Source organism: Epithele typhae (genome assembly GCF_022376455.1).
Source record: "Epithele typhae strain CBS 203.58 chromosome Unknown BXZ73scaffold_8, whole genome shotgun sequence".
Classification (NCBI taxonomy): Eukaryota; Fungi; Basidiomycota; class Agaricomycetes; order Polyporales; family Epitheliaceae; genus Epithele; species Epithele typhae.
Genome location: NW_025954199.1, coordinates 218655 through 230074, shown reverse-complemented (window position 1 = coordinate 230074; position 11420 = coordinate 218655). Strand labels below are relative to the sequence as shown.

General features: G+C 56.3%; 4 protein-coding genes across 4 annotated transcripts; all 4 read left to right on the top strand.

The window, feature by feature from the left end:
- On the top strand, window positions 1–4718 carry BXZ73DRAFT_42491 (Dbl-like domain-containing protein; the record flags this gene model as incomplete). The annotated part of the gene is made up of 17 exons (XM_048018963.1): window positions 1–288; window positions 377–691; window positions 745–869; window positions 919–982; window positions 1039–1649; window positions 1701–1764; window positions 1818–2123; window positions 2188–2457; window positions 2512–2635; window positions 2688–3170; window positions 3224–3301; window positions 3355–3440; window positions 3492–3653; window positions 3707–3838; window positions 3893–3990; window positions 4043–4170; window positions 4222–4718. The coding sequence occupies 17 exons, from the start codon at window positions 1–3 to the stop codon at window positions 4716–4718; spliced, it is 3831 nt and encodes a 1276-aa protein (XP_047880633.1).
- Window positions 4719–5100: 382 nt separating this feature from the next.
- On the top strand, window positions 5101–6778 carry BXZ73DRAFT_98610 (uncharacterized protein; the record flags this gene model as incomplete). Its single annotated transcript, XM_048027739.1, has 2 exons — window positions 5101–5601; window positions 6428–6778. 2 exons carry the CDS (start codon window positions 5101–5103, stop codon window positions 6776–6778), a joined length of 852 nt encoding a protein of 283 aa, XP_047880632.1.
- An 810-nt stretch (window positions 6779–7588) lies between these two features.
- Window positions 7589–8413, top strand: BXZ73DRAFT_75327 (uncharacterized protein; the record flags this gene model as incomplete). The annotated part of the gene is made up of 2 exons (XM_048022196.1): window positions 7589–8269; window positions 8336–8413. The coding sequence occupies 2 exons, from the start codon at window positions 7589–7591 to the stop codon at window positions 8411–8413; spliced, it is 759 nt and encodes a 252-aa protein (XP_047880631.1).
- A 1316-nt stretch (window positions 8414–9729) lies between these two features.
- BXZ73DRAFT_88503 (NAD(P)-binding protein) lies at window positions 9730–11106 on the top strand (the record flags this gene model as incomplete). The annotated part of the gene is made up of 8 exons (XM_048024975.1): window positions 9730–9853; window positions 9918–9952; window positions 10005–10207; window positions 10267–10534; window positions 10598–10673; window positions 10733–10791; window positions 10844–10930; window positions 10993–11106. 8 exons carry the CDS (start codon window positions 9730–9732, stop codon window positions 11104–11106), a joined length of 966 nt encoding a protein of 321 aa, XP_047880630.1.
- Window positions 11107–11420: the final 314 nt, after the last annotated feature.

Genomic DNA, 11420 nt, shown 5'->3' with positions numbered 1-11420 from the left:
ATGTATCATGCTCCACCTATGCAGCCGGTGGCTTCGTCATCGACATGGCGTGACCCTGACGTCGTTCGCATCGTCGCCGACCTGAAGCGACCGCTGGAACTCCACGACAACTACCAGGACGAGGACGACTTCTATGAAGAGGACCCTTCAGAGGACGGAGATGATCGTTTTTTCAACCCAGCGTTGCTCAGCCACATCGCCGTTCGGCTCCGTGACAAGGTACCAAGAGGTACACATGTGAAGGGCAACATTCCATACCCGCGCGCATTCACTGGCAAGGACATCGTCGTACGTGCCTGCTGCTTTTTCCGTGCGAAAATAGCACGCATCGCTTTGTGATTTGCTGACATGATCGGACTCCCCGCCTGTGCCGCAGTCAACAATCCAGTCTCAAATTCAACGGGAACTACTGGTTACGCACGGCATCTCGACCAACGACAGACGTGCAGCGTTACAGGTTGCACGGAGCTTGCAAAGCCAGCTGTTCTTCTATGAGGTCGAGTGGGTCGACCGGCCGCTGCAGGATGGGGTGGAGGACGTGTACATGTTTTGGGACGACCAGGAGGGTGCGTCGGATGCGCGTATGGAGCGTGAGGAGCTTCCGACGGCAGTCATTACGCTCCTCACCCGCTGTTACGCGTCGAGCTGCGACGAAGAGAATCCGTGCTACTCGTACACATGTCCCCGAAGGGTGTGTATCGACTCGACTTCGGGGTGGAGTTGACGCTGATGGCCTTGTTTCAGGGGGGAGCTCTGCCGCTCATTGCGCCGCAAGAGAAGGACGAGGAGGAGAGCAAAGACGAGTGGAGGGGAACTGTGCCTCAGGAAATCCTGGAGTCGCTGCCAGAAAGCGAGAAGAAGCGTCAAAGGTGAGCCCAGTATGCCATGGTCCTCGTCGTTTGCTGACCCAGGCGGTAGTATCATCCACAAACTTATTGGCAAGGAGAAGCAGTACATCCGTGACTTGGACACCATCGAGAGCGTGAGTCTACCTGATAGTGTGGTTCCCACCGTGTCGTTGAAAGCATGACCTTCCAGCTTTTCATTCGCCCCCTGCGCAATGCGAACCCTCCTATCATCCGCCCAAGCGAGATCGACGAGTTCATCGACGAAGTCTTCGGCAACGTCCTCGATCTTCGGGAGTGCAACCGCCGCTTGATTGAGATGATCTACGTCCGACAACGCGAACAAGCACCTGTTATCCAAGGTCTCGGCGACATCTTCCTCGATGCCGCGACCGAGTTCCGGCTTGCGTACCCGATTTACGTTGGACATTTGCCGGTGGCAGAGAAGCGGATGAAGGACGAGCTGGAAAAGAACGCGGAGTTCAAGCGCTTCGTCGAGCAGTGCTCTCGCCACGTGGACGCGCACGGGTTCGAGCTCAAACATTTCCTCAGCCTCCCATCCGAGCATCTGCAGAAGTATCCTGTGCTGCTCGAAGCAGTGTGTACGGCGACGACGGACGGGAACCCGGATAGCGAATTTCTGAAGGAGGCAATCGCAGCAATCAAGAAGCTACAGACCGTCGCACAACTGTGGACATGGCAGTCGGCCATGGGCAAGGGCCCGACGGGCAAGATGGAGTGGTACAACCTTGTTGCGGAGGACGTGCGTCAGGACTTGTCGAAGACTGAGGTCAAGCGTCAGAAGTGAGTCGGTTTGAACACGGCGTTCGACGTTGAGTTAACCGTAGCTCTCAGTATTATCTTCGAAGTCATCAAGGGTGAGATGGATTATGTCCGTGATCTCGAAAACATAGAAGTGGTAAGCTGATTTTGGTTCTTACTCGACGTATACGTTTCTCAGCCTATTTTCAGATGTACGTGGCCCCGCTGCGCGAGATGGATCCGCCCATTATCCCTCGCGACCGCCTGGAGCAGTTTATCCAAGAGGTCTTCCATAATTACGCGGAGCTGCATGGCCATCATCGGAGGATGCTGGAAAAGCTGCACGAAGTCCAGCGAGATGAGCACCCCGTCATTCGGTCAATCACTGCCGCGATCTACGACGCGGTGCTTAACTTCCGCGAGGCCTACATGGAATACATCCCCAACTATCCGATCGCCGCGTACCGGATTGACGATGAAATGGCAAGCAACCCGCAATTCAAGGCCTTTGTGGACGTGAGTATTTCGCTATGTGATTTCCCGCTCAAATTGCATGTTTCCGATGACTGACTTTGTGTAGCAATGCACTCGTCACGCAGACGCGCACAGGTTGGATATGAAGAACTTCATCAACCGTCCCATCCCCCGTCTGCTCCGCTACGAGTTGCTACTGAAGAACATTCTGGACGAAACACCAGAAGGACACGAAGACCGCGACTACATCCCGCAGGTGCTTGATGTGATCAAGGCGCTGGGTAAGGAGACGGAGCCTGGTGTCGTCTCGGCCAAGCAGAAGGTAGAGGTATGGCGATACAACTCCAACTTTGTCTTCAAGAGCGGAGAACACATCGTAAGTGGTCTTTCTTCGTTGGCCTTTGGCTCCAGCTGATCCTTATCTACGCAGGACATGGACCTATTGAACGAGAACCGCTCGTTGATCCACACCGGCAAGCTTCTGCGCCAGCCTGATACCGGTTTTGAATGGAACGGATGGACTGAGCTCTTCGTGTTGCTCTTCGACAACTACTGTGCGGCTCATTCCCACTAACACCCCTCGCTGTTTCCTAACAAATTGCGCAGTGGTCATGACTAAGCCGAAGGAACGGGACGGCATCACCAAGTACACTGTGTACAGGAGGCCTATCCCCCTGGACCTTCTTACGCTTGCCAACTTCAGCGATCCGGCCGTGCAGCGTGGTAACAGCATCCTGCGTCTCGGCCGTGGCGATCGGCATGCAGGCGACACGGGCACTCCAGCAACGGCATCGCCTGACACGGCCACCGACTCGCGCCTCGTCTACCCGTGCACTGTCCACCACAACGGTCGCCTTGGAGGGCTGTATACCGTCTTCGCAGAGTCACAGCAAGCACGGAATGAGTGGAAACAGAAACTCGAAGAGGCGATCGGGTTGCGGAAGGTCGTCCAGGACTCGAACAAGGTGTTTGAGATCGAGACATTGAGCGCCGACACATTCCTCGTCCCGTCGATGATGAACAACGCGAACACGGCGTACAGCCACGAGAACGCATTCACTGGCAAGGTGACGTGCTCCGTGCCATTCAGTGAGTGTCTTCAATCTTGGTAGTGAAGCCGGTGTACTGACTTGTGGGTACAGCTACTTCCGACGGCCGCGGGTTGGTCGCGATCGGGTGTGCTGAGGGCGTCTGGATTGGGTTCCGTCATGATTCTCGATGTGAGTTAGTCTCTGGCTGGCGTGATACCTTTTCCTTACCTGTTGATCCACAGCATTGCGACGTGTCCTGCACCTGAAGATGGTCACGCAGTGTGCCATGCTCGAAGATTTCGGTATCTTCCTTGTCTTAGCGGACAAGGTACGCATTTCAGATCGCTTTATGGGACTTGACGGCTAACTGGTTGCACAGTCGCTCTTCGCATACCACATCGAGGCGTTGGTACCGTCATCACCACAGAGCGCCCACACGTCGCAGACTCCCCAGAAGCTCAGCGGCAACAAGGACGTGCACTTCTTCAGTGTCGGCAATCTGAACGGGCGCACGCTCGTCATCTACATGAAGAAGAAGGGGGTATGTATGGCATACTGGGAAGTCTTCGTCTGGCTGATGTCTTCGTCTTGTAGCTGGACAGCGTCTTCCGCGTGTTGGAGCCGGTTGTGGGGAAGATCAACGAGAAAACAACCGGGCGCACCCAGACGTTCGGGTCTCGGCTTGGACTGCGGTCTCAGCGGTCAGAGTGGTTCCGTGTATACAGGGTAAGTTCCACGAAGGCATTTTTCCTGAGGATGGACGCTCACTAGATATTCCAGGACTTCTTCCTCCCGTCGGAAGCGTACGACCTGATCTTCCTCAAAGCCAGGATCGTCATCCTGTGCGCGAAGGGCTTTGAGATCATGGACCTCACCGAGTGCGTCATCTACTTCCATCTGTGTGTGATGGCTTACCAAGTCTGGAAACAGCTTCAAGAGTGTCACGATCCCTCAACGCGACGATCCACGTCTGGAGAAGCTGGCCAAGCGGTGCGAGTCCTGCCGTCCCATGGGCATGTTCCGCTCCAGCAACGACGAGTTCTTACTCTGCTATGATGGTGAGCTGTCTCAGGTGTTGTATGACGTTTGCTAATGATCGGTTTCCATAGAATTCGGCCTGTACGTCGATCGTCACGGGGATCCCAGCCGTTCGATCGGCACGATCGAGTGGGAGGGCACTGCAGAGCACGTCGCGTGGCACCCGCCCTACGTCCTCCTCTTTGACAGCCGGTTCATCGAGATCCGCCACGTTGAGACAGGCCGTCTCGCACAGATCATTCCTGGCAACGAGGTCCGCTGCATCTGGGATGGTCGCGGTGTCACCGGTGCCGCACCCGCTACGCCTGCGCCGGAGGGCTTCGGCCAGGAGGCTATCTCGCAGGAGCCACGCGTCCACGGCGTGATGAAGGCGGCAGACGTGGCCATCGGTCCCAACTCGCGCGCCGCGCGCCCGACTGCGCAGCATGTCTTCGAGCTCATCCCGACGATCCCACTCTACCTCCCCGGCTCGCTCGCGTCGCCGTCACAATCGACGACGTATTTCTCGCAGAACAACTCACCGCCGCACTCACCCCGCCTCAACCCGGCACTCTCGTGGGGCCACTAGTGATGACCACGCCTACGACCAACCTTCCCTTTATATATCAGACGTCTCACGAACCAAGCATGCGTATGTTGTTTATACCGTCAAGTCGCACGTGTCCCGCGCGAGCTGAAGGACGTATTAACAAGTATTCTATGTGGACATAGACTCTCTTTGTATAATAACCCCATTGGCTCGCTCTCCAATATTCATAAACGACGCCTTGCGAACGACCCTTTGGTGCGCATACGAGCGACGGGCGCGAAAACATATGGCACGTCTCGGCTGCAGCCCCTTTGTCGACACACGCTAGGTATAAGGCAACTGAGGGCGCGTCGGAGGGCCGCGACAACCCCTCCTCCACCACCACAGCCCATATGCGAACCACACGAAAGGCGCTGCCTACATGTCTAGCCTCAAGATCAAAGCCAGCTCCCACCGGATGATCTTGCACCGAAGTCCCAACCGCATCGTGGTGTGGCGTCGACGCGCATCCAAGTGGATTACGGCCGTTCCAAACGGGGTTGGCGAGGGGTCCGAGGATGGGGACGGAGCGACCGCCGTTGGAGACGAAGACATGGTTGTAGACGTCGTGGGAGATGAAAATGCGGCCGTAGACATTGTTGGAGACGACAAGGACGCCGGGAAGCCGGGAGAGGTCGAGGATGGAGCGGTGAAGCCTGACGGGGACGGCACAGTGAAGAGCGAGGAGGGCGACGCAGTGACGGTGGACAACGAAGATTCGGACGAAGACGACGAAGCCGACGAAGCCGACGATGACGACGTCGACGGCGGGATCTGGATCAAGGAAGACCGGGTCGGCGGGCTCGAGCCCGTCGTTTGGCCCCGCCTGACGTTCCGCGATGCGTGGATGTTCATGCCGAACCTGGTGGCGGCGAGCAGTAGAGTGAGCACTTGCGAGTGCCAGTTGCGGAACGCTGGAGAGTGCCACCGGGACGGCGGGGGTTGCTTCTGTGTATGCGACGGGTGCCAGCAGGCGTTTTACGAGACGAGGAGCGGAGTGGCGTCGGTGGGGGGGAAATGGGCGGTGTGAGGAGGGTAGGGCCGGTGTGGGACCCAGGAGAGGATGGTTGGTGGGAAATCTCCGGACCGGGACGTCAAATTTTCGGTGACCTCTTGCGATACACAATGGTCCTCCAAGCCATGGCTCCGGCCGCGTTGTGTTTCTGAGCGCTATCTGAGCCGTGCCTCAGTGTCAGTGCAACGCCGTGTGTGCATGGTTTCCACGTTCCTCCGTCGATAGGGCACGTCAACCGTCAACCACAAGATCCTCGCCGCCCTGCGAGCTCACGGTTTGCCCCACCTCATTGTCCTGGACGGAGACGCTAGAAAGTTCGCAGGGTGACGCCATCGCTTTGGGTAAGTTCGGCTTTCGAGTGCCGTCCGTCCACACAAAGGCGGAGCGGCAATAATTTCCAACGTTTGGTTTGGCATGACTCCCAGCAGCTCCAGCCACTGCCACATGCACCCCTCCGATCCAAACTACTCAAAACAATGAGAGCCGCGGGCACCGCGAACTGGATAAAAACCGGTAGCCCCGAGAGAGAGCAACAGCACCCCCTCCTCTCTCCTCTCAACCAAATATTCTCCACCATCCCTACGGCTCTCCTCGAACATCTTGCCGTCTGAATCACCACGTTCACTACCCTCTCCATCCACAACCTCACCCAGCACTAGACGTAGGAACGCTACCGAGACTCAACGCCATGCAGCTGAGCACCCGCACCGCGGCCGACCAGGACGTGGATGACTGCCACGAGTTCTTTGAGCCACTGAACAAGCCCCACGACGTCCCGTTTCCGGTGGACGACGACGGAAACACCATCACCACTGCCGGCGGCGCGAACACCCACACCTGCCACGAGCAACTTCCAGAACGCTGGAAGCAGCCACGGCAGGAGGCTCAGAACCCTGCATATTTTGTGCGCAAGATGAGGCGTCCGCCTCCATCTTTCTCTCCTGCGTCCCGCAAAGGTCTTCGCGAGGATTGCATGTCCCTTATCAAGCGTCTACACGGCAACGGCAGCGCACGAAACCCGTCCTCTAGAATCGCCGAAGACTGAACGATTGAGCGACGGCGCGACGGCGGCTGCTTGGACAGCAAAGCATCCGCCGTCGCGTCGCCCGACTCTCAACATCGCCCGAGAAATGCACCCTGGTCTCTGAGCTCAAGGAATTCTTGTATCTCGTACTTCCCTGTATCAACGCCGATCCGAACGACCCCTCTGTACCATTATGCTTGTGATCCGCTATTGTACTCTCCAACCCCAGTTGAATGTTCGGGAGGCTGTTCCTCCTAAATTGAATCGTAACATATTGACGCATTGATTTTTCTCCTTCCTTTGAAACTAGATGACGGCGAGACCGTTGGTGTGGCTGATTAAAATAAGCAGAAAGTCTTAGATGTGATGATAGTGGTGGAGGACAAGTCACATTGACGCCCACGTCCACGCCCACGCTTCTAAACCTGCACCGTGTCGAATGCAGTACCTCGTACATACGATTCACGAGCTCATCGTCGATCCTCCGAAGTTTGATATCATACATATTACACGTGACTCACTTAAGGATGATCCGGCGACTGGCTGTGGCCGGCCACTTACGTTGACTTGGCCACTGCATCCAAGTGGCAGGTGCCACTGAAGTCAAGTACCACCCAAGCACTACATCTCAAGACTTGTGGTTGCGACAAAGCGGGTCAACATGCGACACGCCTTTAAATGCGCGAACGCGTGGCGAGAGGATATCCACTCCCGACACAGTGAGCCCTCCTCCCACCGAACGCCTCCGATCTGGTGAGCACTTCGCTTCTCGAAGAAATATATTCTCAACGCTCATCCCAAAACATCCAGCCCTGCACGATGCAACCAACCATGCACGCATACCAACACCCGCCCATCTGCGAAGCGTACTACAGGGCAAACTTTCCACCCCACATTCCCACCCAGCCGATCATCACCGACCAGTCCGCATTCATGCACCGCATCCCAGCCCCGGGCCCCTGTCGTCCGTTCCCGCAGTCGCAGTTCAATCCGTCCGTCGCCCGCCAGCTGCTTGCCCAGCTCACCGCGTTCGTTGAGCCGCTCGGCTGCCGCGCCTTCTCGGATGCGGTTCACATCATCGCAGCTTCTGACCGTCCGATGCTCGAGGTGTGGGAGGTCGACGTCCTGCACAACCTCCACAAGTTCACCTGGCAGTATTGGGGGTACTCCCTTGGCGAGGCGGTAGATGCGTTGCTCGAGCACTTGCCGGCGCAAGAGGTGGCCATTGATCCAGAGGCGTGGAAAGGACTGAAGCAAAGGGTAGTTCTGGCGCGACGATTCGCCATCGAAAGAGGGGCATTGCAAGCACAAGTAGCCAGGGACGTGGTGGTGAAGGAAGAGCCGGAGGAAGCGAAGGTGCTGGTTAAGCAGGAAGAACAGGAAGAAGTCAAGGTGGTCGTCAAACAAGAAGTTCAAGAAGATGAACATACCCTATTCATGAGTGCCGGCGACGTCGTAGACGAGCGTGCCATAGACAATAAGGCGTACTTGAGACACCCGCGAGAAGGCGTGGTACGTGGCTATGTTGTTACTCTTCGAGATTGCGATGACGGGCCGCTGACACGATATCTCTGACAGGAAAACTTCATGCATTTCCTGAGGTCTGCGCGGATCAAGTTGGAAGCACGTACCGCTGGCCTTGGTGCTGGCTCCTGAATGATCTTCGTTCATAGCAGAATATCTGTAGCGAGCGCATCCATTTGTATACCCACTTGATGTACCATAGCTGATCGGTGATTTATAGCAGACATACCTGAGGGTCTGATCAGTATGGCATATTCCAGAGTGTACTTTAAAAGATCGAACCAGTCAAACGAGTCACTTTGTGCTAGGCATCCTGAATGTCACTGCATGCGATGTGCACGTTTTATTGGCTGGTGAGCCACAAGACGTGAGGGTCGAAAACGTGAGGACGGCCCCTCGAAGAATGAAGTGAACGCAATGACGCACACACATCGCCATGCCGTCTACTTTGGCGCAAGCGGAAAGAAACCCCCGAGAAGCGTGTGCAAGCCCTCAAGGCCTCAGGTCCGCGGTACACCCGACGACCTTGCATATACGCAAGTCTGCGCAGAACCGAGCGAAAATTTGTGTTGTGGTACGGAACAGGGCAGGAATGCGGTAGGAAATAGACATCGTTCACTCACCCATGCCTTTGAATCTCGTCCACCGAGATGTACTGCACCTGTCCGAAGCGGAATTGGCGATCTTTCGCCCGCGAAGATATCGAGGTCGAACGGCGTCCAGTGCGGCGTGCCCGTGCCCGAGCCGTCGTCCATGTGCGAGGTCGATGACGGTGGCGAGGAGGAGATGATGGTGGTGAGAGTCAAGGGAGAGCCGCTCGTCTGGACCGCGGACGCACGCTGGAACGGCCTCACGAGCCCTACCCTCTCTTTCAGCCACCATGTTCATCCAGCACAATGCATCCGGCCGGACGGACCCACTACAACGCTCCCGAAATTCTTCGTCAGCATATACAAAACGCGTTATCAAAGCCAGAGCTTCGCCCGTACAAGGTCGATGTAGCAGCCCCGTCGGCCGGACATGGCCGTCTCTAACGCACACGAGTACCGAACCGTCATCCAAGGCGAAGCGCACAACGAGAATCTCCCGAGGCCATCTGGAGGGAGACAGCCCGGCGTATATATGCTGCAACGACCTGCTCGTTAACAAAAGGCGAACTACATGGGCGGACCGCACTAACCTGAAGGGAGTCCATATAATTCCTTCACCAACAGGTGGGGAAAGCCTTAAAGAGTGCCAGCTGACGTGCTTACTACGCGAAGGTGTATGCGTCTATCAGGAGCCCACGCTCTTCTCCGTGCACAAGGAGCGACCAGTGACTTTGCCGGATGGACACGCCTCACCGGCCGACGCTGTATAAAAGCCACGACCACCGCCCATGTACCATGTCCCGCTCATCTTCCTCAAACTAACCATTGGAAACCTCCTCCATCTTACTGGAAACATACATGGGTAACGCATGGTCCGACTTCTCATACAACCTTCACGGTATCCTGCAAGCTTTTCCGCCCAAGTCCCAGTTCAGCATCGACCAGATTCCTGACCTCACTGGCAGGGTCGTCATCGTGACCGGTATGTGAGAAATAGCTGTGTATTTCGCGCCAAAATACACGAGCTGGCGTTGACACACACATAGGTGGTAACGTTGGTATCGGTCATGAGACCTGCAAGGTGCGCCCACAGGGATTCCGTGGCTCGTGACGATCTGAGCCCAGTCTCGCAGGCGCTGTTAATGCACAATGCGAAGGTTTACCTTGCGGCGCGCAGCAAGGAGAAAGCTCTAAATGCCATCACCTTGCTGAAAGAGCAGACCGGCAAGGAAACCATCTTCCTTGAGCTCGACCTATCGGATCTGCATTCTGTCAAGACCGCCGCCGAGGAGTTCCTCAGCAAGGAACACGAGCTCCACATCCTCTTCAATAACGCGTGCGTTTCCCGATCTTCTGCATCTCTCTCCCTTCCGCTGATATGTCTCCCGTGATCAGAGGCGTGATGTGGGCCCCGCTCGACTTGCTCACCAAACAGGGATACGATCTGCAGTTTGGGACGAACGCCATTGGCCACTTCGCGTTTACCGAGTTCCTCATGCCCGCCCTCCTCGCCGGCGTCGTGTCCTCACCCGACCACCACACGCGCATTGTCACTACGTCCTCGAGTGCCGGGTACGTAGGCAAGATCGACTTCGATGCCATCAGGGACGGCCCCGCGCGGAGGAAGCTGTCCACGTCACAGCTGTACTTCAACAGCAAGCTGGTGCGTTCAAATCCGGCGATTCCTCGATCAAACGTTTGAAGTCACTGAGCTGGCACTTGACAGGCCAACGGCATCGTCGCTAACCAAACTGCAAAACGATATGCCGATAAGGGCATAATCTCTGTCTCGCTGAACCCCGGTAAGTAAGCCCGTCATTGCTTACCTCGTTAGTGGTGCCAACGGTGTCGAAAATAACAGGAAACTTTGTTCGGACCGAACTCGGACGCTATGCGAGCCCGTTCCTGTTGTTCTTCCTGGTGCGCCCGCCTCTTTTGTTGTCGGCACCCGCCTCCTCATCATCACCTTCAGGATAAGATTGTGGTTCCCGCCAGCACGGGCGCGCTCACACAGCTGTATGCGGGGACAATGCCGGAGGCCCTCAACCACAACGGAGCGGTACGTGCCGACGCCTTCGGAAGTCTACTTCGTGCCAATGTCTACTAACATCTATCATGCAGTACTTCATCCCCTGGGCCCGTGTCGGGAGATTCAGGGAGGAGGCATACGATGACATACTAGGCGAGAAGATGTGGAAATATCTAGAGGGGGAGGTCAAGAAGCACACCTCTTGAGAATACATGAATTGACTTTGGCACTTGAACGCCCGTTCGAATAAGTCGGCAGGTTGGCGCTTCTTTTCAAGACGTCGATGTTGACACATCCCCAGACATACAATAATCTAGCGGAAATTCCTTCTTGGGCGTTGGGTTGGTCGTTGGCTGCGGTAGGCTGAGGCTGCGAGGCCTCTGATCAGATGAAGATGCGCACCGGCTACGGATCAAGCGACCCAAAGCACAGCCGAGCCACTACCTTCGGCCATTCGTGAAAAGCGAACACGACAGACTACAGGCACACACACACAGCACACGTCCCGCGTTCTCAGGCG